Genomic DNA, 27,994 nt, shown 5'->3' with positions numbered 1-27,994 from the left:
GATAAGATGAGATAATATGTTTTATTAAAAGTTAAATAAAATATTATTAAATTATAAAAATTTTAATATAATTTTTATTTTGAGATTTAAAAAAATTAAATTATTTATTACAATAATAAAACCAGATAGATTAAATGTGAGTTTGGATCCCAAACTCATATCAACTCATCATTACAATTTTTTCAAATCCCAACACAAAACATAATAAACAATTCAATTTTTTCAAATTCTAAAATAATAATAATATTAAAAAATAATATTCTAACAATATTTTATCATTTCAATTCAACTCAACCCACTTCAACATCTAAACACGCCCTAAAGGATTTGTATATCTAAACCGCACTAATGGTCATCTATCAAATTCCTGTATCCATTTATAATTAGAAAAAGAAAGAAGGGAAAGAAAAACCCTTAACAAATGGGGTTTTAAGAATCGGTTGCCTTCAGCACATCACTGACAGAACCCATCTGATAACGGAGCTCCAAGATATGGTCTCTCGCAGTTTCACCACCAAGAAGCTTCCCCTACTCTTTCATACTCCCAAAGGTACACTCTCTCTCTCTCTCTCTCGTTCATTTCTCTGCAGTGATTCCATCTGAACATTCATGTGCTCCGCTTTTTCAAGCCCTCTTCTCCACGCACATTGTGGGCGACAAACCGATCCTTGTAAGCAATTCACTCTCTCTCTCTCTCCACCTCTTTTCTGAAATTTGAGTGTTGGTATTTCTTGGATAATTGCTGTTCCATTGGATAGGTTCGGGATTTCATACATTCTGCGCTTTACGACCCGAAACATGGCTACTTCTCTCAAAGATCGGGGTCAGTCGGCGTGCTTGAGAAAAGCATTAGGTTCAATCAGCTTGAAGGTGCTTCCAGAGTTTTTTACTCCACATTTGATATATTCTGTTTCACACACAACCGCTCAATTTTTTTTTATGAGTAAACGGTAAATATAATTTGAACTTAGGATTCATATGTAACTCAAGTATAATGATTGAACGGATTATGTATGAGATTTTTGGCCTGTTGGTTTTCAGTATTATGTGTGAAACAATGTTGGAACAGTGAACTAAAACATACACACGCACTCTCAGTTTGAGCTTAGGATTCATATGAACTCGAGAAAATAGATTGAACGAATTATGTATATGATTTTTCGCCTATTGATTTCAGTACTTATGTACAAAACAATGTTAGAACAATGAACCAAAATTATGCTAATATAATAGATATTGAAGATAATAGTGGAGTAGATGAAATAGAGGGGTGTTCAGTGCTGTTATAAATGAAATGGAGGACTGACGTTGCATTGTTTCTAAATTCCAAATGCTTTTTATTTTTGATAATGTTCAAGTTGCCTGAGAGAGTTTTAAAACTAGGTATGTGATATGGTAGAGGATGACTGTGGGTAAGAAATCAAATGTGTGAAAATCAAGCGTGGTTGAATTTTGGATTTGAGGTGGATGCATGGCTGTAATGACTAACGTGGAAGCCTGAATATCTGTGGGAAACTTAAAAGGGACAAGGGAAAATTTGATGGAAATCTCTCTAAGATTGATGTTATTTTGCACGGAAGGTCAGTAGATGGGTTAGTTGCATTTAACTGAAGTGGTGCAATAGGGTCCCAATGAAGCACCAAAATTTTAAATATAGGTGGAATGAAAAGATTTGGGTGCCTGCCATATGATGGGAGCATGTGACCCTTGATAACTTCACATGGCAAAGCAAAAAAAAAAGGGAAAAGAAAAGAAAAATCTTGCCAACAACCTCAAGTGGTAGGCTCAAAAGGGTCTCTACAAAGTAAAACTGCAGCTTTTTATTCCAGCTCAAAGAGTAATGATACACATTGCTATCCTGTACCTTTACTGGTGAAATCAATTTTTTTGCTAAATTTTGATTTAGAGCTCTTTTTATTCACCAAACATTTCAAATACTTAGCCCAAATTTTTAGCTGAATTAATAAGTATCTAATCTTTGTGTCCAATGTCTGGATTGTCTTATATTTGTCCGATCCTCTGAAATTAATGTAACCCTAACACTTCTGCTTTATTGGTAAAATTATTATTTTTTGATCGTTAAACAAGATTTTATTGATCAAAGATTCAAAAGAACAGGCAAAAGCCCAAGTATACGAGACATATACAAGAACAATGTCTTGGCGTGTTTAGTTTAGAGATACAAGGAATGAAACGACAAGTCATGAAAATCTATTACAATTGACCAATGGAGTAAAGTATTGAAAAACATACTTCTAAGCTCATCCACTGACTGTGTTTAATCTTCAAAACTTCTTTCATTCCTTTCCCTCCAAATACACCACCATAAACATATTAGAACCATCTTCCAAATAGGGGCGATCTGAGAGTTACCCTGAATGGCTGAAGCTAGTAGGTCCACTACCCCGTCTTGACATCACCCAAGCTAATCCCACCCGAGCAAAAACTTCATTCCACAATATCCTAACAATCTCACAATGAAGTAGTAGATGGTCAACCGACTCTCCACTCTTTTTACACATACAACACCGATTCATGACTATGATTCGACGTTTTCTTAGATTGTCTAAAGTGAGGATCGTCCCCAAGGAAGCTGTCCCAAAAAAATCTTGCCTTTAGGGGCGTTGTTGTCTTCCAAATACTCTTCCATGGGAATGAATTTGTACTGTACATTGTCATGGTTTTGTAGAAGGAGTGGACTGAGAACTTCCCTATCTTAGAAGGGCACCAAAAGATCTTATCTTCAACTCTTGCCAACAAACGGGCGGAGTACTTTGAAAAAGCCTTAATTTCCTAATCTTGTGCATCTCTAAGGAAGGTAACGTTCCATTGGGGAGTGCCGTTAGAGAGATGAAGAGGTCTGCAATCGAGGCTTCTTTCATGCTTGCCATGCCATAAACTTGTGGAAAAGTTTCCTTGAGCACTCTATCACCACACCATACATCGTACCAAAATTTAATTTTGGATCCATCACCCACTTTAAAGCGGGTATATCTTGAATATGTGTCCCAACCTCTTCTTATATGCTTCCATAGCCCCACACCATGAGGCCCACTCACCTCCTTGGTACACCATCCTCCCCATGGTTCCCCATGCTTCAATTCAATGACAATATTGGTAAAAAAATTAATGTAACCCTAACACAAATCGTATCCTAGTGATGTCTTGCATAAAACGTTCAAGTATGACAGCAGCACAAATGGCGGAATCAAGAAAGAATTCATAAATGATGGGCACTTGTTTATGATATAATGGTATGAAATGATGCTCTCTAGAAGCTGGTTTAACTAGAGAATATGACTATTAAAGGGTACTAACTGCAGTATTGGTTGGCAGTTCTTTAAGACATCTTAATTTTTAATGGTCAATTCGCCTCCCAAGGACTTTTTTTTTTTTTAATTGGTAAACAAAATTTTATTGAGAATAGGACTAGGCAAGAGTCAAAGGACACAGGACATATACAAGAGTATCACCCACGCATGATAATCTAGTGTACCTGAAAATCATGAATGTTCATGCCATTAGAATCAATTACAATCGACCAATGGGGTAACATATACAAAAAGGAAGTTCTAAGCTTTGCTTACGATCTTCAAAGGACTATTTGTACATTGCTAAACCATAGGAGTTGCTATTTGCTCTACTATAAGCTACAGTTGGACTCTAACCTTACTGATTATTTCTCGCAGGGAGGCATACTAATTGAGGATTCAAGAGTATTCATGCTTTATATTGACTCGAGCTTAAAAAAAATTATTTTACATGTTGAGTAACACCGGAAAAGCGAATTTTGAAAGTATCATCAAATATTTGACAGTTATTAACTTGGATCCATACTCAGTGAAGCACCACTGACAGTTTTGTATAATTTTGAATTGAGCTTGTGTGAGATATTCATAGCTGTAGTGTCTGTGACTCTTGTCATTTATTACTTATCAGCCGATGCATAAAGTGCACCCTTGTATGAATGTATTTAGAACCTTTTTTTTTGTTTGTACTTTTTTTGATTGATTAAAAAGAAAAGTACAAACAAAAAAATAGGTACTTGGTTAAGGTATATACTCTTTTCCAATTCAATACTGAACAGACATGCTTGACAGCTGCATTTCTTTGAAGTCAACATTGATCTTTTGCTCTGAATTCTTTACATATTGTAGGCAGGAAAGCTTATATGAAATACTTGGATGATATATACAAGCGAAGTGACATAGCTTGGTTCACTCCAGTGGAGCTTTTTAAGGTTCTCTGTCTCTGTGTGTGTGTGTGTGTGTTCGTGCATGTATGTGTGTGTGACAGTACAGAGAAAGTCAAACCCTTATAAGCTAGAAAGTTGGGTTCAAACAAACATGCGTACTTGTATTTTTCTATCCTTTCTTCCCTGTATTCTTCAATGAGATAGTTTCTTAGCTTTTCAGCATTTTCGGTTGTACGGAGGTAAAAATGCACTGGAAATACCAAGATAGACATGTTCTGGAACCTAGTGGTCTAGTTTTGTTTTGGAGCTTTTGTTTATCATTTTTTTTGGCTTTCTTTGTCCAACTGTTTGGTGGTGGCTTTACACTTTTCTGTTTGGATCAGCAAATGAAAAGTCCACACTTTTCTGATTGGATCAGCAAATGAAAAATTCATACAGTTCCTTCTTAGAGATATATTTGTGGCTGAGAGGGGAGTCTACGGAGACGAACAATATTCCCCAAAATACTCATGTCATTAGGAGAAAAATAGGTGTTGTGCCTTTACATGTCAATTTAATTAAGCATATTTTTGGAAGTGAAATTATATTTTATAATATTGGGTCTACAGGAGTCTGTGAAAGATATACGCGTGTGTTCCATTGTTGACTATCGAGAAATATTTAATTTTCCTCTAAATCTATCAAACAGAGCTCTTTCCATATTAGGGATATGGGTTTCTTTTTGTTTCATAGGGCTTTTAGGTGTGTGTGTATATATATATATATATATATATATATTTGCTTTCTACTTTTTTAGTGATGTTACGAACTTTGGCTTTCTTGTAGCCTTGGTATGCTCATGGAATTGCAGAAGCCATAATGCGTACTGCTAACCTTTCAGTTCCATTAAAAGTAAGCTCTCTCTTGTTCATAATGTCCTACTGGAAAAACCAGCTCAGATTTTGCACGTGTTGTTACGATATGTTCTTATTGCCTATATGTCACAAGTAAACTTAATTTCAGTTTCTATTTCAGAATACATAATTAAAATCATTTATGATTTCTGGAGGAAAGCTTTATTTGGTCATATAGATGTTCAATAGCATGGATTTGTTTATGCCTAACAAAAATCTTAAGAAATGGGGATCAGTGTGGATGTTAAATTATGCCTCCACACGAAAGCACTTTGCTATGTTTGATAACTGTTTCTGTACATATGTTGCTTGTTGCCATGTACCAGAAATTATTTTGATGCATATGGTTCCCATCATAAATTTTTTTTTGATGTTATATGGTGGATGAGCTTAGAACCATATTGCTAAAGACTCTTTATGTTTGGATGTCTGCTCATAATATTCCTAGCTTCTTTAATTATATTGATTCTATGCATCTTGTTTTCCCTCTCTTTCCTTTCTCTTGTATACACCTGGTGTACTTGGGTTCCGCCACTCTGTGCTCTTAATAAAATTCAGTTACTTATAAAAAAAATCAGATACTGTAGGAATTTCTTTAAAGAAATTTTAAAAAGCTTTAAATTGCGAGGACAGATGTAATCACCTTTTCTTTTGAACATATTATGTCTCTCCTACTGTTACCATTTTGCTCGTTAGCATATTTGTGAACCTAATGCAGTTGGGAGCTTGGTGAGAGATAGATCAGTTCAATTATTATTAAAGCTGAAGAACCTTAGGTGAAACATATGAAACCCCCTTCATGGGTGCTGAAATAAACAAAATCCAAGAGTTCTTGGACGTAATAGAAAAGGACAAGGCTGTGCTATTAGTACTGAAAGTCAATTGTCTTGCACCGATGTCATAATTTTTTATTCATGATAACGATAAACCAAAAAAATTTATACCCTTTTATAACCTAAATGTACCAGATTCTTAGAGTGCCGTAAATAGTGTTACCGTTGATAATGCCCTTATAATGACAATATTTAATTATTTGAAATCATCATGCCAGCAAATGATTCCTCCCAATGTCTTTGTTATTAAATTTATATTCTTGTTTAATAATTTTAGTCTAAGTTCATCCTGCTGTTTGATAATGTGCACTCAGATATATGAAATTGGTGGTGGATCAGGGACTTGTGCGAAGGGCATAATGGATTACATGATGTTGAATGCACCTGCTAGAGTTTACAACAGTATGACTTACACGTACGTGCATTGACCATATCCCTATATACTGTAATATAAGTTAGGCACTTATGCGCCAACACTACGTTTATTACATGCCACCCTCTGATACATATAATCTACATGCTTTCTCCAGGCAATATGTTAGTCTTTTGTTGCCTTTAGAAAATATCTGAAATCCAGAATGGCACTTTATTGTCTTGAAAGTGGTCCACTTTATCCATATGCATATGTATGTACATATCTATATATATACATATATTTTTTTTTGATAAGTAATCGATAATATTATTAATAGAGATAGGCAAAGCCCAAGTACACAAGATTGTATATATACATATATACATATATATATATTTGATTGGCACCGGGTGTCTGAGAACAGCATCCCGACTAATTCCAGGGGTGCACAGACATATCTATATATTTATACGTATGTATATCTGGAAATTCCTATTTGTGTCCCTGAACTACTATCATTTTTCTATTTGCACCCTAAATTGTTAAATTTCGAAAAGTTGCACCATCGATTAAGACTTGAGCCTTAAGATCAATATAAAATAGGATATGTGTTACAATCTTAATGGTCAATCATAATCAGGGGTGCAAATTTCCAAAATTAGTAGTTTGGGTCCCAATTGTCAGTTTTGATAGTTTAGGGCACACTGCAAAATGATTGGTAGTTTGGAGGTGCAAAAGGTAATTTTCACTATATATAAATATATATTTCTAAATTCCTTACTTATAAAAAAAAAATCCCTTATGGCTTGTTTATTTGAGGTTCTAGTAATGTATTATGCAATTGAGCATTGAATGTTAGGCAAGATTTAATCCATAGGTACATATGCATGAGAGAGAGCGAGAGAGAGAGAGAGAGAGAGAGAGGGGGGGGGGGGGGGGGAGGGACATAACACATTATATTATAAAATGACTTTTCAAAAATTCTGTCACTAGATGGCTCTGCACCATTTATCAACAACGTTGCGACCCACCCTACTAGTAATAGCTGTTCAAAGAATGATGTGAAGAGGTCCACCGATCATTAGCCTCCCTAACATATTGACACACCACTGAGGAGAATCATGTATGGAATAGATAAAGGAGAAAAATCAAATACACTGCGAGTGAATTAAAACTCCTCCCAAAGAATTACAATCTAACAGCAATAGCATTTAAGAAATCTAAGAAAAGTCATGGAATGGACACTGCATAAAGCAGTGATACAATCATTGTAACGCCCCGACCCCGAGGGTCCGGAGAGTTAACTCATAAAACCTGATAATCAACTCTAACAAGGCTAGAGTACTTTCAAATTCAAGAATATATCCATTTTCCCAAACCTCAAATCGAACGTAAATACTTCAATTAAATAAATCAAATAAACTCGTCTATCCAATATTCAATTAAACAACCCAAATAAAATCAACTCTTCTTCATGTCTCAAATAACAACTAGAAATAATATAACATTAACATAAGTCTCCATAAACCGTCTAAATCCATTGAAGTAAATTTAAAAAAGATAATTAACCTCCAACACCAACACTGATACCCAACAACAAATCAATGCTAATCATCTCCATAGACTCGAATACTGATCTTCAGCTGAGCCATCGATGTCATCTGAAATATTATGAAGATTAATGGGGTGAGTTATCAATAACTCAGCAAGCAGAGATCATATACTAGCATGTAAATGAACATTTATAACATTTGATAAGCCGAACAAAACATTTACTTTCAGAATGCAGAAACAAAACTTGTACAAAAACATTAGAGCGAAATTTTCAGAAAAATAAACTTATTCCAAAAAGAAGATTCGTTGGCATTTCCAAAGTGAAACATTATAATTAAACCATCTCTTAGCATCACAACGGAACAATACCATGTTTAACCCCCGTGGTAGGGATATAAACCACCATTATACCCGTGGCTGGGCCATATTCCATGTTTAACCCCCGTGGTAGGGTTATAAACCACCATTATACCCGTGGCTGGGCCGTATACCATGTTTCACCCCCGTGGTAGGGTTATAAACTACCATTATACCCGTGGCTGGGCCATTTTCCATGTTTCACCCCCGTGGTAGGGTTATAAACCACCATTATACCCGTGACTGGGCCGTATACCATGTTTCACCCCCGTGGTAGGGTTATAAACCACCATTATACCCGTGGCTGAGCCTTAACAGAAACAGAACGGATTTTATCGAAAATCCGGTTACAAACATATACAGAATCCGAACTTCATGCCAAGATTTCAAATGATACATCATGTCTAAACAAAACACTGAAAAGCTTCAGATCATTTCACATGTTCGAGATAAACATAAACAAAATATTCTCATTTGTTCATAACAAAACTTTTAAAATTTCTTATTCGCTCTTTTACATAGTTCAGAAACAAAGTGCACAAAACTAGCTCATGTCTACACAAGTTATGATAGAAAACACTTTCTCTTATATTGAATTTATGCGTATGCAGAATAAACATCTGAGGTTGTTTTCAGATCATTTCTTTTAAAAAACAAACACGTTTATTTTCAAAGTCAACCTCATTTTATTTCTTTTATGCAAAATTAGTATATGAACCCCGCTTACCTGGACAACTTAGCTTTTCAGAAATTTCTTTAAAAATGTCGAGTCGACTATAAATCGTCACCTATAAAAAAATAATCACACAATTTCCGTAAGTTTTCAACCAATCACGGATTTTCATATTTAAGCCCAAGCTTCTAAAATAATCTATCTTAATTTCTCAAAACTTAAAAATCCTCATAATCCCAAAGTATATCACCACTTCCTAAAAAAATCACCAATATCCACCATGACCAACGTCAAACTCAAAACATTAATATTTAAATCCGAAACAGTCAACAAATTTCATAGCATAAACCAATCTCACACAAACAACTCCATCAAATCCAACCGACCCCCTTCCTCCTCGGACTCAGTCCGGTACAACCAACAAATTCACAGTAAATATAAACTAGTGCAGAAATACGTTTAAATCTCAAAAGTTCTTTGAGAAAAATACTTACAATGCTATAATATAATTTTTGAAAGATCACGGAGGTGCTGGAAGCGGCAAGTAGCAATAAAACAGTGCGAAATGCACTGTGGCCGTGGGTCTCAGAAACCCACTCTTGAACGGGTGTAAACGAAGACCCGAGATTGATAGGGTATGACCTAGGGATGTCGGTGAAGCTAGTGGTAGTGGTAGTTGGCCGTGGATGGCGGCGTGGGCGGCGGTTGAAGGCCAAAAAGCACGAATCGGAGATGGAGATAGATGGGCTTCACCGGTGACAGATCGGAACCAAGGATGGGTGCATTAGATTGCTAGGAGGTCGATGATGAAGTGGTGAAGAGATGATGGCCGATGGTGGCGCGACGGCGGCGCTGGAGTGAAGAGAACGCCGCGGCTTGGTATGGTGCGTGGGGGCTATTGGCGACGAGTTAGAGGCTGAGATTGGTGGGGTGGTGTCGCCGGCCGGTGTGGGAGGCAATGGACTGGGCAGTGTCGGGCACGGCGGCGCGGTGGTGGTGGGCTGGGCGGATGAAAAAGACGCACGGGAGAGAGGGAGGGGGCTGGGTCGCGCGGGAGTAGTTCCGGAAAAAGGAAAAAGAAAAGAAAAAAAAAGAAAGAAGAAAAAAAAAGAGAAAAGAGAAAAAGAAAGTGGAAAAAAGAAAAATGAAGGGAAAATAAATGAGGTCTAAAACTCACAACTTGAGTCACAAAATTCCAACGAAAATTATTTCAATACAATAGTTTTAAATAAAATAAATTTAAACACAGTGACTAAGTAAAATAAAATAATTAAATCCAACAATACAATAATTTTGAAACCCACAAACTAATTTAAATTAAGAGAAATTTAAATGCATAACAATTATTAATATTAAGGAAACACGTCAAATTTAATTTTTACAAATTAAAAAATCATAAAAAAAATAAACCCAATAAAATATGAAAATTTAAAACAAGATAATCAAATTTTAAATTAATAACAAATAATCATTCAATTAAAAAAAAATACACTAAAAAAAAAAAAAATACGGGGTGTTACAATCATAACATGATCTAAAAAATAAAAGACTTAATAACACGCCATGGATGTTCAGACATCCTTGACATTCTTCTCTCCTCAAATTGTACACACTCGAAATCTCAAAATTCGTGGTGACCAGAATTCCCTTGCAAACATTCAAGTAGCTGAATTATGCTATTTGGAATTCCCATAAGACTCCAAATAAGGAATACCAGACAACTAACGGCTCGTTTGAACACTTAGAATATCTTAGAATTCTGTGAATAGTAGTGAAATAGTTTGTGAATAGTAGTGAAATAATTTGAGTTAAGATGTTTTATTGGATTTTGGGAAAGTAGAGAAAAAGTTTTGAGTAAAAATATTATAAAGTTAAAAAATTATTTGAATATTGTGGCGCTCTCGACCCCCATGTGTGATTTGGTAGGAGTCGTGACACCGGGGTGATGGCCGCTCGGGTCAAACACTCCATCGCCAAGTGCAAGTGTGTGTGGACATGCAAATTGTGTACAATTTATAAACACAGCGGAAAAATATAATAAAGCAGTCTTAAACTAAGTACCAGAAATTTAAAATTACAACCCAACAAAAAGTCCTCCATAAAGTTATTACAATCATCCGACTGATCAAAATAAGAATAGAACTAGAAGTCCATCGACTACAACAGAAATAAACCCCAGGTCATCACTCCTCAGGTGGGGGCTTGGTCCATTATGCTCAAACCCGTCCTCTGCATCAAATTCTACGGTTTAGTAGGTGGAAACACCACAATGAGATCTTGCAATCTCAGTAAATAAATCCACAGATCAATAAGCAAGAATTTCAAACATGAAGGCATACAAACAAACATGCATATCAGTCATGAGAGACTTTCCCAAAATACCCATTTATGTGATCTAAAAAAAAAACATAATATCATTTAATTAGCCACTCACTCCAAAAATCTAATTTGTAGCGAATTTACAACCATTTATTACAGTGTACACCATGGTCTCCCCTCGGGACCACTTGCACATTCTGGTTCCTTTTGTCACACTACGGGTAACGACTGTGCATGTGACTTTGTAACGAGGGATGCCCAGCTCCGCGCTCAGCGCATAACCCCCCCCCCCGCGCGCGCGCCAGAGGGGGCTACGGACCAAGAGTTACTGTCTTGGCCGAGCCAATTGTCGCCTGACGGCAACCTATGGGACGTACTTAATTTTACACGCTCCCGAGTGACCAGAGGAGCTCCACAGAGATAATACCCCATCTCAGCTTGGGTCGTGACACGCACACACCCACACAAAAAAAATATTTCTGATGACACCCAAAAACCCAGTTTTTAGATTACGCAGCATAGCATAGAACATAGCACAATTGAATAAATCATGGTAGATATTAATAACAATTAATATGCATATGCATGACAGGCAGTTATTGGATGGCATGGCATAGCACAAAATAGTCAATCACACAACAACACAAAAGTCACAATTTCAACAATTTCACAAATCCCAACTACACGCGTTTCCCAACTCTTCATCCGGCCCTTGGCCCACATTTCCGACAACAACTAGATCATTAATATCCCAACACTTCACAGGGCCCCAGGCCACTTCTTAATCACAACCAGACTGCAACAAAGTTAGCGATAATTCCACGTTAGTAAAATCAAGGGTCGATTTGGAGATTTACTTACTACGCAGAAGGCAAATTTCTGGATGATCAAGAGTGATGGCTTAAAGTGTCCCGCGATTGAGCGTGTGCGCGTGTCGTTGTGCGGATGGACATATTTGGTTAGATTAATCTGAACATGATAAAAAATTTAAAGCATGAGGCAAGAGGCAGAAAGGCTTACTGTGGGGGCGTCAAGAGGGGCGGAGCACGCAGCTGCAGCGGCGGTGCACGATGTGGGCAAAATAGAGTGGCAACCAATGGGGTTATTTCAAGGGGGTGGAAGAGCTGACGTGCTAGTGGGTGGAGGAGGGGAATTTCACGGCGGGGTGTGGCGGAGCATGTTGGGGCAGTGGCTAAGGTGGGCTTTAGCTCACGGGTTGGGTGGAACTAGGGGAGAAAGATGGCGGGAATGGAAAGTGGAGTACCAAGAGGTGGTCACGCGGCCACTAGAACACAACTAGGAGTGGTGACTCACTGCGGTGCACGGCGGCGCTAGGGCAAAAATACTCCTAAAGGCTATGGGGAGTAGATCTGGGGGTGAGGGAGGTGCTAGAATACGATTTGAGGGGAGGAGAGGATGCTTGAGGGATGATTTGGGGGAGGAGAGGCGAGGGTTGGGTCTCGGCAATCGCAGCTGTGGCTGCGATTGGGGGTGCGGGACGGTGTTGGCTTCGCGAGCGTTGCACACTTGGCATGAGATGAGTGGTGGGCAGTGGCGGCGAGCAGCTGCCATGGCCGAGGCTTCAAGGGTTGTAGAGTTGCGTGGATTGGTGGAAGTGGGGGTGGCGGCAGACGAAGGCGATGGCCCGTGCTCGACGGACGCGTGGCGAAGGCGCAGAGAATATATGAGTGTCCAAACAAGCCCTAAGTCTATGATGGCATTGAAAAATTGAGTAAAACCTACAAAGCTGATCATGATCAATAAAATCCTTGTACAAAGAATGTCTACCAATAAAATCTTTTCCAACACTGTTCTCCATTTGGAAAGAGCAACCTTCGGAGGCATCTTATTGCCCTACTCTTCCTAGGAAATTCACACCAACAAACCCTTCTAAAGCATCATAAGATGATCGAACCTCAAATGTTCCAGACTCTGCTGATAAAAAGACATAGCCCAGTACACAGTACGTATACAGGAGACATAGTTTGTGATTATATGATTACAATTTTGATATTTTCTACTATTTTGTTATTTAAATATGCATGCTGGAGCTAGTTCAGTAATTTTTTCTCAGTCCTTGTTAGCAGTGATTTTTTTAATCCACCTAAACTAAGCCAGTTGTAGACCTGCCGCTGTAAATTTCGATTTATGTTAAGTGTTCCATTCTGGTTCTAAGATCTATAATGAGTGGTGACTATAATCACATATGTAACCGCAGCTCAGTGGAAATCAGTCCTTCACTGGCTGAGATACAAAGAGAAACTGTCGGAGGAGTCCGTAGTCACTTGTCAAAATTCAGAGTAGAATGCCGTGATGCTGCTGATCGAACTGGATGGGGTAAGTTGTTTCTATGTTTTCTACCTTATTTCCAATGCTTCTGAGTCAGCATAATTTGTATGCCTTATGGTTCACAAAAGTGAACAATTATTGTATCCTTATCATAGTATATGGTGCATTTGCCATCACTTTTCTTTTACATTTTAACGTCTGGGTTAGATCTCATATATCTATCAAGCTTGGTCATCACTACTCAAAGACACTCATAGATTTGTATACAACGTGCATACACATTAAAAGGTTGGCCATATGGCTTTCTAACCTTTTAGCAACAGAGACATGAATCACCTAGCCAAAAGCACACTAGCCTAAACAAACAAGTAACAAACATCAATCAAGCACAATCACCTTTCTGAGCTGTTAACAGCTGCAATCTCGCAATTACCAGCTATTGCATGTGATGCATGCATAATTTCATGTGCAGTTCTTGCATCAGTTACTTGTCTATTATAAAGTTAGATATTAAAGTTAATTTTCTTTTATTAACAGGGGCTGTAGAGCAACAACCATGCTGGGTAATAATGCTTGAGGTATGCTCTGTCGTCTTTGATTTGTTTCAGTTTCATCTGAGTGATTGAATGTTGCCACTAGAGTTAAAGGGTAAATTTTGTAAGTATCTAATGTTCGTGAATGCACTTCACGTTATGACATATTTCATATGTTTGTTTTATCACGCATTTCATGTTATGACATTGATGCATGTGAAATATCCGATCACTTATAAACCCCTAGGGGTTGGTTCAAGTGGTGAAGGCCTTGGGCTTGGGGGTATGCTCCCCCCAAGTCTAAGGTTTAAATCCCATTGGGTGCAAACAATCTCTACGGACCATTGGACTGGGGAATTTTTCCCTTGAATTACCCGAGGTGCACTTGCGGGAAACTCCTTGCCGAGGCCTGTGCACCCTCGGGATTAGTTGGGAGTTCCTAGACACCCGGTGCCAATAAAAAAAAAAATATCCTATCAGTTATAGAGAGTTGAAGCAATATTATGAGGCCATTTCAACCCAAAATTTTCTTCACATAATTGTTGCTATAGGAGCAATCGAGAGTAAATTGTCCAAGAATTCAAAGTTGATCAGTACACTTCACTTTTCCTACCACACATGCTGGTTTTATGAATTATTTTTCATGTTTCAACTATAAAAGGATTTAAGTTCTCCAATATTGCCAAGCCAACCACCCACATTCTTTGATACATGTGCACTGCTCCACCATAACCCATGTACCCCTCTTGCTGAAGTGTCCAAGCAAGAACGTCGTCATGCTCTCTAGTCTCTACCTCAAAACCATATCGAAACAACTATCTCTAGTTGTTGATAAAGAGACTGTGTTCTGACCTCCATTTTCATTTCCTAGATCCAAACCCACTATCTTTAAATTGGATAAATGAAGTACATGCACCAGAAGTTGATTTAGACAATGCATTCCATCCGTTTGCCAAGTTTGCTTGCTAAAAGTTGAACTACTGGCCCTGAAAAAAATATATCAGCTACGCAAAAAATATATCAGATCAACTTTAGAGAGGGATCAGTGTTGTAAAAGCATGCCTATGCGAGCTTAAAGTGCAAAGAACAAAGCTTCAATAAAAATTATTCTTGATCTTAAAGTGAAGCACTTTAAATACAGCACAGTTAATGCACAATGGTGCACATATTTTTCTGAATACTCCTGGTGGAAAAAAGGCCTTTTGTTGTATTTCCTTTAAATATATGATTCATTTGGATTTTACTGTTGATAAGTAACTAATTAATCAGCAACCAATCAAGAATGACCATTGATTAGTCATACTCACTCTTTATTCATTTGCTTTTTGGATATATTTGGTACAACAGCGTGCTTAATTTTGATCATCATTACCATGGTTGGGAATATGTTATAAGACATAGGAGAATATGTTGTGTAAAGAATCAGACAAAAATGTATAATGCGTCATGTTATATTGGATTATTGCCTTGTTGTCCTTTGCTAATTTTGTTCAGATTTTTTTGAAGAAATTTTAAGAAATTTAAGTAGCATGACCTACAAGTTGCATGACCTTTTAATCACATGAACTAATACAGAGCTATCATGCCAACTAAATCACTATTTGAATTAAGTAAACATTTTAGTTAAAAAAGTGTTTTTATTTTTTATTTTTTTTATTTCGATCAAGCTTTGCACTTTATTGTTTGTGCCTAAGAACTATGAAGCCTTCATGGTCAAAACATTGAGATTCACATCTATCCTCTTACACAGCCAGATGTTTAATTGGTCGAAGCACTTTGGAGCAAGAAATCATGTTAATGAGTTGAAGTAATAAATAAGAGATGAAGATTCTTCTTGGATACTTTGTTCCTTTGGGCAATTGCTATAGATTTTAATGAACTAAGCTTCCATGATTTCCTCGTATATATTTTTAATTGGCGCTTTCTCTTATAAACGCATGGACCCATGTACTTTGGAAATACCTATTGTTAATAAAATTTCAATTACTGCTGATCAAAAATAAAATACAATTTCAATTACCTATCCAAAATACCATTTTGAGGGACATCTAAACTAGACACCTAATTTTCTTAGTGTTGCTTTATTAATCCATTGATGAAGGTGTTTGCCTTTTCTTTTTTATAAGTAAAGTTGTTTGCGTTGTTTGCCTTTTCGATCTCTGTGCATGTGTGTGTGTGTATTTGTGAGTGCATGCATAGGCATGCAAAGACACCAGGGGGAAAAGAGGGTTTGCAGGGTGTGTTTTGCATTTATATGGGTAGACATTGTTGATCAAACTTATTCCCAAGCTAAATTTACTAATTTGTTCCTTGTAGGTGCTTGATAATCTTCCACATGATCTTATCTATTCAGAAAATCAAGTTTCTCCTTGGATGGAAGTATGGGTTGAAAAGCAACATGATAGGTACAAAGTGTGCAGACGCCAGTCGGTATCTCCTTTGTTGCAACTTTGTATTATTGTGTTTCACATAAGGGCGTGGTATTGAATTGCTCATTATCTTTCAAATTAAAATTCAGTACACAGAAAGGTCCACTAGAATTTCTCAATTGAGGACTCATCATGAAATGGTTGTCAAGTATTAACGTAAATCCTTAGCATGTTACATGCATACAAATGCACATACTATTGTCAGTCTTACTGTCATGAACATTTTCAATAAGTTAGAGGGCTTATGCCTGAAATTCGTCCACATCTTCATGTTTAATCAGCTGTGGGACAGCCTGAATTAAATCCCACACTGATCCAGGTTTCTTCCTTTAATAGGGAAACACTCTCTGAGTTGTATAAGCCATTACAAGACTCCCTAATTAAGCATTGCGTTGATATTATCGACTTGGACAAAAATCATAGCAGTCAAAGCAGCATAATTTCAAAGACGAGAAGCATTTGGTCTATGGTTTTTCCTACACCTCGAAGATGTTGGCTACCAACTGGTTGCTTGGTAAGAGAAACCTTTGGGAGTTTTCTTCTTCAATATTTCCAACTTCTGACAAAAGTACCCCTTCCATAATTGCAGAAACTACTTGAGGTTCTACATGGAGTGCTACCAAAGATGTCTTTGATTGCTTCTGACTTTAGTTACCTACCTGATGTGAGGATACCTGGTGAAAGAGCTCCCTTGGTTTCAACCAAGGTATATTCTTTTTCTTATTGTTACCAAGGTTAATACTTTGTGATAATGCCTGTAGCTCATTCTTTTTTAATTAATTTGCATTGGTTTGTTTTTGTAACCCTTTAGGCATGACATCAGGGAACATGTGAATATAATGCAGCTTAGTGTGAAACATAATGGGGGTTTAGAACATCTGTTCGTGCCTTCTTATCTGCCCATCGTACTTTTGTCAATGTGACTTGCCTATGAGCTGGGATTTTCCATATCTTTTTTCGATAACTAAGAAATCTTTCTTTGAAAAAAGAGCAGAAGGTGCAACCCTTGTACACATAATATAGACAATGATGTTTGTATCAGCTTAGATGGGCATTAATGTTATTGGATGAGAGGCCAAAAATCAAGAATCCCTATGCATATTGATGAAAAAGACCACTTAATAGGCTTAATTTCCTCATTCTTGAACCTATCACTTCTGTTATAAATCTTTTTGTTTTACAAGAAATTTTTTATTAAGACAAGCAAATAGGCATAACCCAAGTACACATGAAGTATATTAAAGCGCAAACCAAATTACAAGTTAGAAACTAGAAAAAGATACAAGAAAATCGTAAATGCTAGTTCCATTGAATACAATGGCCGAAGCCCAAAGAAATAATAAGGTGTTGAAAAGAAACATCTATGTTCGTCCAATGAGCATTCCCATTCTTCAAAACTCCGGCCATTTCTCTCAAGCCAAGTACACCCCATAATACTAAAGGGATTATGTTCCATATAGCAGCGATTTGAGAATTACCCCGAAGGCCTCTCCAACAAGCCAAAAAGATCTACCACCCTCCTAGGCATAACCCACACCATTTTAATCCTAATAAAAACCTCATACCATAACCCTTTCCATTTCACAATGAAGTAACAAATGATCCATTGCTTCGCCAAGTTTTTTACACGTGTAACACCAATCCATAACAATTGGTCCATGCTCCCTCAGATTATCCGATGCCAGATTTTTCCCTAGGGATGCAGTCCAACCAAAAAAGTGACCTTGGATGCTACCTTGCTCCTCCATATACACTTCCAAGGAAAAGAATGTACAATGTTCTGGCTTGACAACACCTTGTACATAGGTTGAATAGTGAACTTCTTATTTCCAGAATGAGTCCAAATCATATTGTCTATCTCAGCCTTACCAATTCTTGTAGCATACAACAATCTAAACAGATCTGAAATTGCACCAATTTCCCAATCATGCGCAGCTCTAGTAAAGTACCACTAGAGCTGTGCAAAACATACGCCACTGAAGCATCCTGATTATGAACAATCCGAAAGAGACTGGGGAAAGTAAATAATGCATTCACAATTTTGCGATCAATAGATGCATATTGTTAATTAAACAAAGAGGGTAACAATTATACTTGGAATTGTGCATTATCAAGTAATTGATGATAATTCATTGTGTATATATTGAATAATAATGGAGGATAAACCCGAAACTACCAAGTATTCTTTGTGCAAACAAAGATATTCAGACCGTAGTTCCATTGGTTTATGGGACCTCCAAATTAAAACTTAATAAGTCTGCGGGAGCTCTCATTTCCCATCTGAGCCTTCAGTGTAGGAAACTAACTTTTGGAAATTCGTACTTTATATATTTGTTGTAATCCTCAAACAACAAACTTTTGGCGAATAGATTGAGCATGGTGGTTGAGAAGTTAATATCAAAGCCCCAAAATGCCTTTGTTTGAGGTAGGCAAATCCTTGACTCGGTGCTTATTGCCAACAAATGCTTGGATAGTAAATTCAAGTCAGGAGTGCTAGGGCTTTTGTGCAAGTTCAATATGGAGAAGGCCAATGACTGAGTCAATTGGAGATTCTTACTTACATGCTTGAGAGATGTGGCTTTGGTACGAAATGGTGTTCTTAGATCAAATAGTGTATCTCTACTGTTTGTTCTTCTATCTTGGTGAATGGCATACCAAAGGGCTTCTTTGAAAGCTCATGAGGCTTGAGACAAGGTGATCCTCTATCTTTGCTACTTTTTGTTTTTGTAATGGAAGCTTTTAGCAAGATGATTTCAGATGTCATGGAGGACATGTTCTTATCTAAATTTCTGTGAGGGAGGCAAATACCGGCTCGCTTAACATATCTCATCTATTATTTGCTGATGATGCCCTAATCCTTTGTGGGGCCAGCCATAATCAAATTTGAGCTTTGAGGGCTTTCATTCTATGCTTTGAAGCTGATTTGGGGTTGAATGTGAACTTGGCTAAATCAGTAGTAGTCACGGTGGGAAATGTTCCTAACGTGGGGAGCATGACTTCCATTTTGGAATGCAATATATCTTAGTTGCCTATGAAATATCTGGACCTCCCTTTGGGTGCCCCGTTCAAATCAAAATCCGTTTAGGATGATGTACTAGAAAAAATGGAGGGAAATTGGCTAGTTGGAAGATGATGTATTTATCTATAGGTGGTAGGATCACTTTAATCAAAAGTACCCTTTCCAACTTGCCAACCTACTTGTCGCTATTGCCGCTTCCCACCAAGGTGGCTCATCACGTGGAGAAACTCCAATAGGATTTCTTGTGGGGGAATGAAGGATGAGTTTAAATTCCACTTGGTAAAATGGGACATGGTGTGCTCCCCTATCCCAGAAGGAGTATTGGGTATTTAGAACTTGCAATTTTTTAACAAAGATTTGCTTGGCAAGTGGCTATGGAGATACCACAATGAATGAGCTGGGGCTATGGAACATATAAGAAGAGGATGGGACACATTCAAGAAATATCCGTTTTGAGGTGGGTAATGGATCCAAAATCAAATTTTGGCATAATGTATGGTGCGGAAATAGGGCACTCGAGGAAGCTTATCCAAAATTTTATGGCATAGCAAGAATGAAAGAAGACTCAATTGCAGACCTCTTAATCTTATCCAATGGTACACCCTAATGGAACATTACATTCTTTACAGATGCACAAGGTTGCGGAGTTGACGCTTTTTCGGAGTTCTATGATCTGGTGTACCCTACCTATATAATGGGGGGAGTTGAAGACAAGATTTTTTGCGCCCCTCTAAGAAAGGGAAGTTCATAGTCTGCTCCTTCTATCAAGCCATAACCACACACAATACAAATCCATTCTCATGGAAGAGTATTTGGAAGACAAAAGCACCCATGAAGGCGATGTTTTTTTTTGTATGGACGGTTTCCTTGGGGAAGATCCTCACACTAGACAACCTATGGAAACACCTCATCATAGTCATGGATTGATGTTGTATGTGCAAAAAGAGCGATCATCTATTACTTCATTGTGGGCTTGCTACGACCTTGTGGAATGACTTCTTTGTTCGGATGCGATTAGCTTGGGTGATGCCGAAAAGGGTAATCGACCTCCTAGCTTTTTGAGAGGCGTTCAAGGCAACTCTCAGATTGCAACACTATGGAAGATGGTTCCAATTTGTCTATGGTGGTGTATTTGGAGGGAGAGTTATGAAAGAAGCTTTGAATATCGAGAGCGGTCAATGGATGAGCTTAGATATCAATTTTTCAATACTTAACTCCATTGGTCGATTGTAATTTATTTTAATGGCATGAATTTTTATGAATTTCTTGTATTGGTAAACTAGCATGCATAGGTGATGCTCTTGTATATGTCCCATATACTTGGGCCTTTATCTATTTTTATGATCAATAAAATTTTGTTGACAAAATGTTTCTTGTGATCACAGCTACTCTAATTTTTGAACATGAAAGACATGATAGCATATAAAAGAAAATGAATACCTTCCAATGATTTTTATGAAAATAATTGAGGGTCATTGGATATCTAAACTTGAATTTTGATGAAAAGAATTGAGAAAACTTGAGGAAAACTCACCTAAATTACCAAAGGGAAGATTGGCTAGGTGGAAACGGATATACTTGTCCAAGGGTGGTCGATTAACTCTCATCAAGGGCACTCTATCTAACCTCCCTACCTATTTTTTATCTCTTTTTCTGCTACATGCAAGTGTTGCCTCTCGTATTGAGAAAACTTTTTGCAACTTTCTTTGGGGAGGCATTGGGGAGGAAACTAAGTTACATCTTGCTGGTTGGGATAAAGTTTGCTCACCAATTCAATGCGGTGGGTTGGGGGTGCATAATGTGAGGGTCTTCAATAAAGCACTTTTGGGGAAATGCTTGTGGAGATATCATAGGGAAGGGGATGGCTTATGGAGAGAAGTCATAGATTCTAAGGAAGTTAGGGGGACACTGTTACTGTATAAAATTTTAGGAGTTTATACAATTTAGGACTTTGTTAATATTAGCTGTACAGATTTTCTTACCATGGATAGATGCTGAATATTAGGAATCAATTAGACTCCGTGTATGGCATATACTTCTGTGTATAGATGGAATTTACAATATAATGAAAGTGGCCGAACTCACAGAGGGCAATTTTTCCAAAATTTCTCTATGTATTCTCTGTTTTGACATGGTATCAAGAGCAGGTTCCGAATCCTTGCTTGTTTCGAATTTTTTTTCTTCTCTCGAAAGTGTCTTTGTGGCTTTCGGCGTTGTCTGTGCAAGTTGTTTGCCTCTGTTCTGACTTCTCGGCAGTTTCTGTGTTGTTCCTGGTTTGGTTTACTTTCTCAACAGCTTCTGTGGTGTTTTCTGGTCTGGGCTCTTGTTTTCGGCGCCTCTGTTGTTGATTTCTGGTTGGTTGGGGTATTCGGAGCTTTCTGTTGCACGTTTCTGGTTCCAGGGTGTATCTCGGCAGTTTCTGGTGTGTGCTTCCTTTCAGGGCACTTTCATTGTTTGTCTTTCGTTTGGCCTTTCGATGCAATATTTTTCCTGGTGCGTGCTTGTTTGTGCCATATTTGTTTTCGGTGCAAGTTCCAATTTTCTGGTGCGATATTTCCTCTGTCTCTCGGTTGCATCATGTCTTCAGATAAGTTGGAATCGTTCCATATTAGATTTACTGGCAAAAATTATTCTACTTGGGAGTTTCAATTTAAATTATTTGTCAAAGGAAAAGAATTGTGGGGTCATATTGATGGGAGTAATCCCGCGCCTCGCGATGTCGAGGCTTTGTCTAAGTGAGAAATTAAGGATGGTTGGGTTATGACCTGGATCCTTAGCTCGGTTGAGCCTCACCTTATTCTCAATCTGAGGCTTTATAAAACTGCTACTGCTATGTGGAATTATCTCAACACGGTTTACAATCAAGACAACTTTGCTAGGCTATTTCAATTGGAGTATGAGATGGCTAATTTCATACAAGGAAGTCTCTCTATTGAGGAATATTTTTCTGTTTTGACAGACACATGGCGTGGGATTGTGGAAAAACATTAGAGCTGGATGGGGAAAATTCTCCAAGTTTTTCAGATTTGCTATTGGAAGAGATAATAGCGTTTATTTTTGGCATGATGTCTGGTGTGGTGAAAGGGATTTAAAGCAGGTGTTTCCCATTCTCTACCAATTTCTTGTGACAAAGAGGTGGTTGTGGCTGACTTAGTGGTACTATCTAATGGTGCTGTCCATTGGAATGTAAGTTTCTCGAGAGCGGCTCAAGATTGGGAGTTGGATATGCTTGCTGATTTTTTTGACTCGTTATATGCAATGTCGATGGGCAATGATATGGAGGATAGGATGATTTGGCATCTGAGTGGAAATAAAAAAATTCTCGGTGCGCTTCTTCTATAAGGCTCTCTTAGGTTTTTCTAATGATTGTAGTTTTCCTTGGAAGGCTATTTGGAAGTGCAAAGTACTTTCAAAGATTGCTTTCTTTGTATGGACTGCATCTCTTGGGCAGATTCTCTCATCAGATAATTTGAGAAAACATGGTCTCATCATCTTAGATTGGTGCTTTATGTGCAAGAGAGGCGGGATTCAGCGGATCATCTTTTGTTACATTGGGAGGTGGCCAAGTGTTTATGGAATGAGATCCTTAATCGGACAGGGTTGGCTTGGGTCATGCTTAGAAGAGTTAGGGATATTTTGAGGTGTTGGACAAGAGCTAGGGGGAACGCCCACATAGCTGCTGTGTGGGGAATGATCCCTCACTGCATTATGTGGTGCTTGTGGCTGGAGACAAACAAGAGGTGCTTTGAAGACATGGAGCATTCAACCATTATTTGTAATACGGATAATCTTCATGACTTGCTTGTATCTCTCACTAGTACTTATATGTAATTAGGCATGTTTGTTGTATACTACCAGTGTACTTAGGCAATGCCTTTTATATCAATAAATTTTTACTTTTACCTATAAAAAAAAAATTACCATAGGGAGGCCAATAGATTGGATTTATTTTATGAAACGCTTTTGAGTTTTCGGAGCTGAACAGGGGCAGTATCAAGGGAGAATTATGGCTGAGTTGAAGTAATGGGGTTTAGGGTCCTTTTCATAGAGATGTTTAGTGGGGTTTAACGGTGAGATCACGTTTGAGTGTTGAGTTTCTAGGTGAGATTAGTGTGATTATGGGGTTCCCGAAACACTTAGTGATAGAATCGAAAGCTTTTGCTTTGATGAACGATGGAAGTGCATTGCTACCGAGAGGAGTTGGAAGGTAGTGAAAGAGATGAAGTTGGGGTTCTACGATGCAATGGTTTGCCAAAACACTGGAGAAATGTCCGAAGGGAGAAAAAAAGGATTTTTACATCACTTCCAAGGGAGGGGATCAGAAGCTTCATTGCACACAGGTGTTCAAATGCCCGAGGTCACTACATGGCCTTAGTGGAGTACGGTGGTGGTGGCAGGTGTAACTTTATTTTCATACTGGAAGAGCTGGATGGTAAGAGATGGAGGAGGATGGCGGAGGCACTGAGGGAGGAAATGCGGGTCGAGGTAGAGGAGGGGTATTATGAGGTCGTGGCTGTGAATCAACTGTAGAATCATTCGTACAGGGTGGCCTTGGTGCAGATGATGGCGCCGGTGCAGTCCTTGGAGCAAAACAGGGGTTATTTATTGAAAGGAGTGCACTTACCTATCCAACATCCCCATTTATTTTTTATATTTATTCCCTTTGCCTGCAGGTGAGAAGTTATTTTGGGCTTTCTTGTGGGGTGGAGTGGGGGAGGAAACTAAGTTCCATCTTGTTAATTGGAATAAAGTTTGTTCTCCAAGCTCTTATGGAGGCTTGGGGGTGCGCAACTTGAGGACAATCACTAAGCCCTATTGGGGAAATGGTGATGGAGGTACCACTTGGAGGGGGATTCGCTTTGGAAGGAGGTTATTGATCATAGATATGGAAGTGTTTGGGGGATGGGGGGTTGGTGTCTAATGAAGTGAGGGGGGGTGTATGGTGTGGGCTTATGGAAATTTATTATGAGGGGTTGGAAGAGTTTTGTCACTCATACTTGTTTTGTAGCTGGTGAGGGCTCTAGAATCAGATTTTGGCATGACGTTTGGTGTGGAGATTGTGCTCTCTATAGGGATTTTCCAGCTCTCTATCGCATTGCTTTTAATCGGGATGCTTCGGTGTCAGATCTGTTGGCATTTTCCCATGGTTCTCACCAGTGGGCTGTTCGATTTAATAGGGACATTCATGATTGGGAAATGGATACTGTTTCTGAATTTTTCAGTCTTATATATTCTATGGGAGGCCCAACGGGAGCAAACGGTTTACAGTGAGATCATATTACAAGATGATGGCATCACATGGTAATGTTCATTTCCCGTGGAAGAGTATTTGGAGGTCTCGTGTGCCTTCCAAAGTAGCTTTTTCGTACGGACCACCTCTCGGGAATATTTTGACCACGGACAATATGAGGAAGCGGGGTCTCATTCTTATGGATTGGTGTTATTTGTACAAGAATAATGGAGAATCAGTGGATCATTTAGTACTGCATTGTAAGGTGACGAGTATTGTGGGATAAGATCTTTAGAAGAATCAGTGTGGCTTGGGTTATGCCTTTGAGGGTGGTGGATTTAATAGCTTGCTGGAAGGAGATTCAAGGCTGTCCCCAAGTGGTTGCAGTTTGGTGGATGATTCCTTTGTGCATTATGTGGTGTATTTGGATGGAAAGGAATGCTTGGTGCTTTGAAGATATGGAGCGTACAATGGAGGAACTTCGGAACTTTTTTGTGCACACCTTATTGCTCTGGTTTTCAGCCATTGTGCTTAATGGAACTAGTGTTCATGATTTTCTGTTTTTAACTTCTGGTTTCTAGAATGTATTTAGGTGTTCTTTTGTATACTTCCTATGTACACGGGCTTTGCCTACTTCATTCGTATCAATAAAATTTTCATTTTAATTATAAAAAACATGATTTTAGACTGAGCTTGTTTACCTTTTGATCTGCAGAATGGTGGAAGCAGTTTGGATTATGGCAGTTATCTTGATGCAAAGGTGTGGTAATTATATTATTTTACATTACTCGCATCTGTTTTTTTTTTTTTTTTTTAAATTTTTTAATCTTATGTATTGTTTGTATGAAATGTTGTAAATTTCATCAAATATGGTACCTGTGATGACTGCCAATTTCTTCCTTTGACCTGGCGGACTTTTGCAAGTGTGAACAAGAGAAAATTGACGTAGATGATTGTGCCCTAAAGCTGGGGAACTAGAATCATCTGCCATTTTTTTGGGTCGGTAATGATTAAGGGTCCAGTTGATTAGAGATTTATTTAAATAATTTGCTTAATAAAAACACAATCCGCTATAGTAGGATTTCTTCTTTTGAGGACAGTCTCTTGTATCATCATCCTGCTAAATCAGCTGTCATCTTACTAAATCCCCAGATTTTGAATATTAAGAAAATCCAATTAATTGGGGTAATGCTTTTGGTTGTTTCTATTGCAGGGTGATGCTGACATCTTTTTCCCCACGGACTTTTGGCTTTTGGAATGCATTGACCATTATTGTTCTGGGTGGTTGAAATCGCTCAAAGATAAATCATCCAATCAAGGGAAGAAGAGGCGAACACTTATGGTATGTTTGCTTCTCTTAAACCGTAGCATTTCTATTTCGCAAAATAGAGAAGAATTTTTCAACGATAAAAGTATGTTCAGTTTGGCTTGCCTGTTTCATAAAAACATGGAACATGATGCCCTTTTCTAAAGATTTTATCCACTTTGCCCAGCCATATTTTCCAGGTTTTTTTTTAGTAGAAAGAGTTGGGCCACATGTCCAAGAGTGATCCCTCTCCAATTTTATTAATAAACCCTCACTTATGACGGATGAATACCATGGTATAACAAGCACTGGGGGGGTTACAAGATAGGAATAAACAAACACCCAAAACCCTAGTATAAAAAACAGCCTTATACTCTATAACCAAAATCAAAACCAATAATAACAGGAAAACATATAAAACCAACATCAAACAAAAATTAAGCAAATCTAACATGAGGAAGCCCCACTTTATCCGTCTTCAACGTTCCTTTTAGTAAGTGAGGAAGTAAAGAGAAATCCTCCCATATCATATTTTCCAGGTTAGTTCTCATTTTGGAAGCAATATATGGTGCTGCGATTGGCCATGTTTAGGAATCTGGAAGTCATTGATGCTTACAATAGCAATCTTTCTAAAAAGTGGCAATCATATCTACCTAAATGCATAAGTTGAGTTACTTACTGTTTGTTTTGATCGAAAATGAAATAATGGGGGTGTCATTATTGGCTGAAAATATTGGCCATTATATGAGATGAAAAATATGTGTGCATTGCCGACATTATTACATGGTGTCAACAAAACAGGGCCAATAACGTCAGGCACTTTGTTGTACTTTATATTAGTACAAATTTGTCAGCAAAGATATGTTGGTCTAACCAAACTGCAGAAATGAAACACTAGTCACATTAAATTTATGGAAATTCCCTTCAAATATGCTTTATGATAAAATTATTGTGACATTTTCTTCATCTACTTTTCTGTATGCATGGTTCAAAATCTCACAGTTGATTTTATTGTTTTTGCTCAACTATTTTTCATCTGGTGTAGCTTGATACATCTTCATTCATGGAAGAGTTTGGATTGCCGTCGAAGACGAGAACAAAGGATGGATACAACCCACTCCTCGACGACTTTAAGAATACTAAATTTTATATTAGTGTTCCTACCCATAACATTAAATAGACGGCAGTCCAGTCTTCTTGACATCTGGCAACTATTTCCAAGGATGCTTTCTGGTTGAGAATATTGGCAAAGCTCAGGCAGTCAAGATTGCATCTTTCGAAGAGATGTGTGAATGTTGGCAAAGCTTTGCCGAGGTGGTCAAGAGTTCTGCTGGCATCGAAGAAAAGATTTGGGATGTGCATGATCAACTTCTTTTTGGCATTTATAATTGGATAGAATACAATTTCACAGAATAATTTTGGACCATGGGTGGCCTATACGCATTATTTTTATACATGTAAACACAGCCAAGGGCGTAATTCCGCATAATAGAATGCTCGCATGGCTACAATTTTTTCAGATTTTCTCTGATAATTTAATTTCGAGATATCAAATTTTCTTCATCCTGGTCAATTCATAAAGCTTGCTGAGCAAGAGTTTGTTGTCTATTTTAGTAATTTATGGTGTATACATGTAACAGGGGTTAAACCACTCTAGCTGCAGCCGGCCTGTTTGGATAACGAGATGAGATGATATGAAATGAATTGACAATCTTGAATTTGTTCTCAAATCACCCAACTACTTGCCGCCATCAGACGACAATCTATTGTATACTTTCTTTCTGAAATCTTTTACAAGAAAATTAGCATTTCGAAGCCAAAACGAAAGCGAGGTTTTGAAGATAACATGGCAACAAATGAGTGAGTTGAGTCACTTTCATTATCAATTATGATCCAACAATATCTCAGTACCCATGCATTTGACATAATAAATCAAGCACCCAAAATCTTTTAAAAAACAATAAGAATGACACAGAAAGTGTATTATGTTGGTGGAAACGTTAGCAAAA

General features: G+C 37.9%; 1 protein-coding gene across 1 annotated transcript; it reads left to right on the top strand.

Annotated features, from left to right (window-relative positions):
• The first annotated feature begins 411 nt into the window (after window positions 1-411).
• On the top strand, window positions 412-27,548 carry LOC109003418 (protein arginine methyltransferase NDUFAF7 homolog, mitochondrial). Its single transcript, XM_035692703.1, has 14 exons — window positions 412-550; window positions 630-670; window positions 759-870; window positions 4,158-4,240; window positions 5,021-5,086; window positions 6,236-6,336; window positions 13,398-13,516; window positions 14,006-14,046; window positions 16,318-16,406; window positions 16,767-16,944; window positions 17,020-17,136; window positions 25,395-25,439; window positions 25,893-26,021; window positions 27,031-27,548. The coding sequence occupies exons 1-14, from the start codon at window positions 493-495 to the stop codon at window positions 27,163-27,165; spliced, it is 1,314 nt and encodes a 437-aa protein (XP_035548596.1). The 5' UTR covers window positions 412-492; the 3' UTR covers window positions 27,166-27,548.
• The last annotated feature ends 446 nt before the right edge of the window (window positions 27,549-27,994 follow it).

The sequence above is a fragment of the Juglans regia genome, chromosome 7 (assembly GCF_001411555.2).
Source record: "Juglans regia cultivar Chandler chromosome 7, Walnut 2.0, whole genome shotgun sequence".
In the NCBI taxonomy this organism is placed as follows: Eukaryota; Viridiplantae; Streptophyta; class Magnoliopsida; order Fagales; family Juglandaceae; genus Juglans; species Juglans regia.
This window is presented reverse-complemented; position numbering and strand designations above follow the sequence as displayed.

What these genes read in the sequence shown, in the direction of transcription:
- LOC109003418 (XM_035692703.1), top strand. Translation starts at nt 493, where the DNA reads ATGGTCTCTCGCAGTTTCACCACCAAGAAGCTTCCCCTACTCTTTCAT. An exon ending in TGCTGATCGAACTGGATGGG is followed by an intron (nt 13,517 to 14,005) that starts GTAAGTTGTTTC and finishes TTTTATTAACAG; the next exon opens with GGGCTGTAGAGCAACAACCA. An exon ending in GGCTACCAACTGGTTGCTTG is followed by an intron (nt 16,945 to 17,019) that starts GTAAGAGAAACC and finishes CCATAATTGCAG; the next exon opens with AAACTACTTGAGGTTCTACA.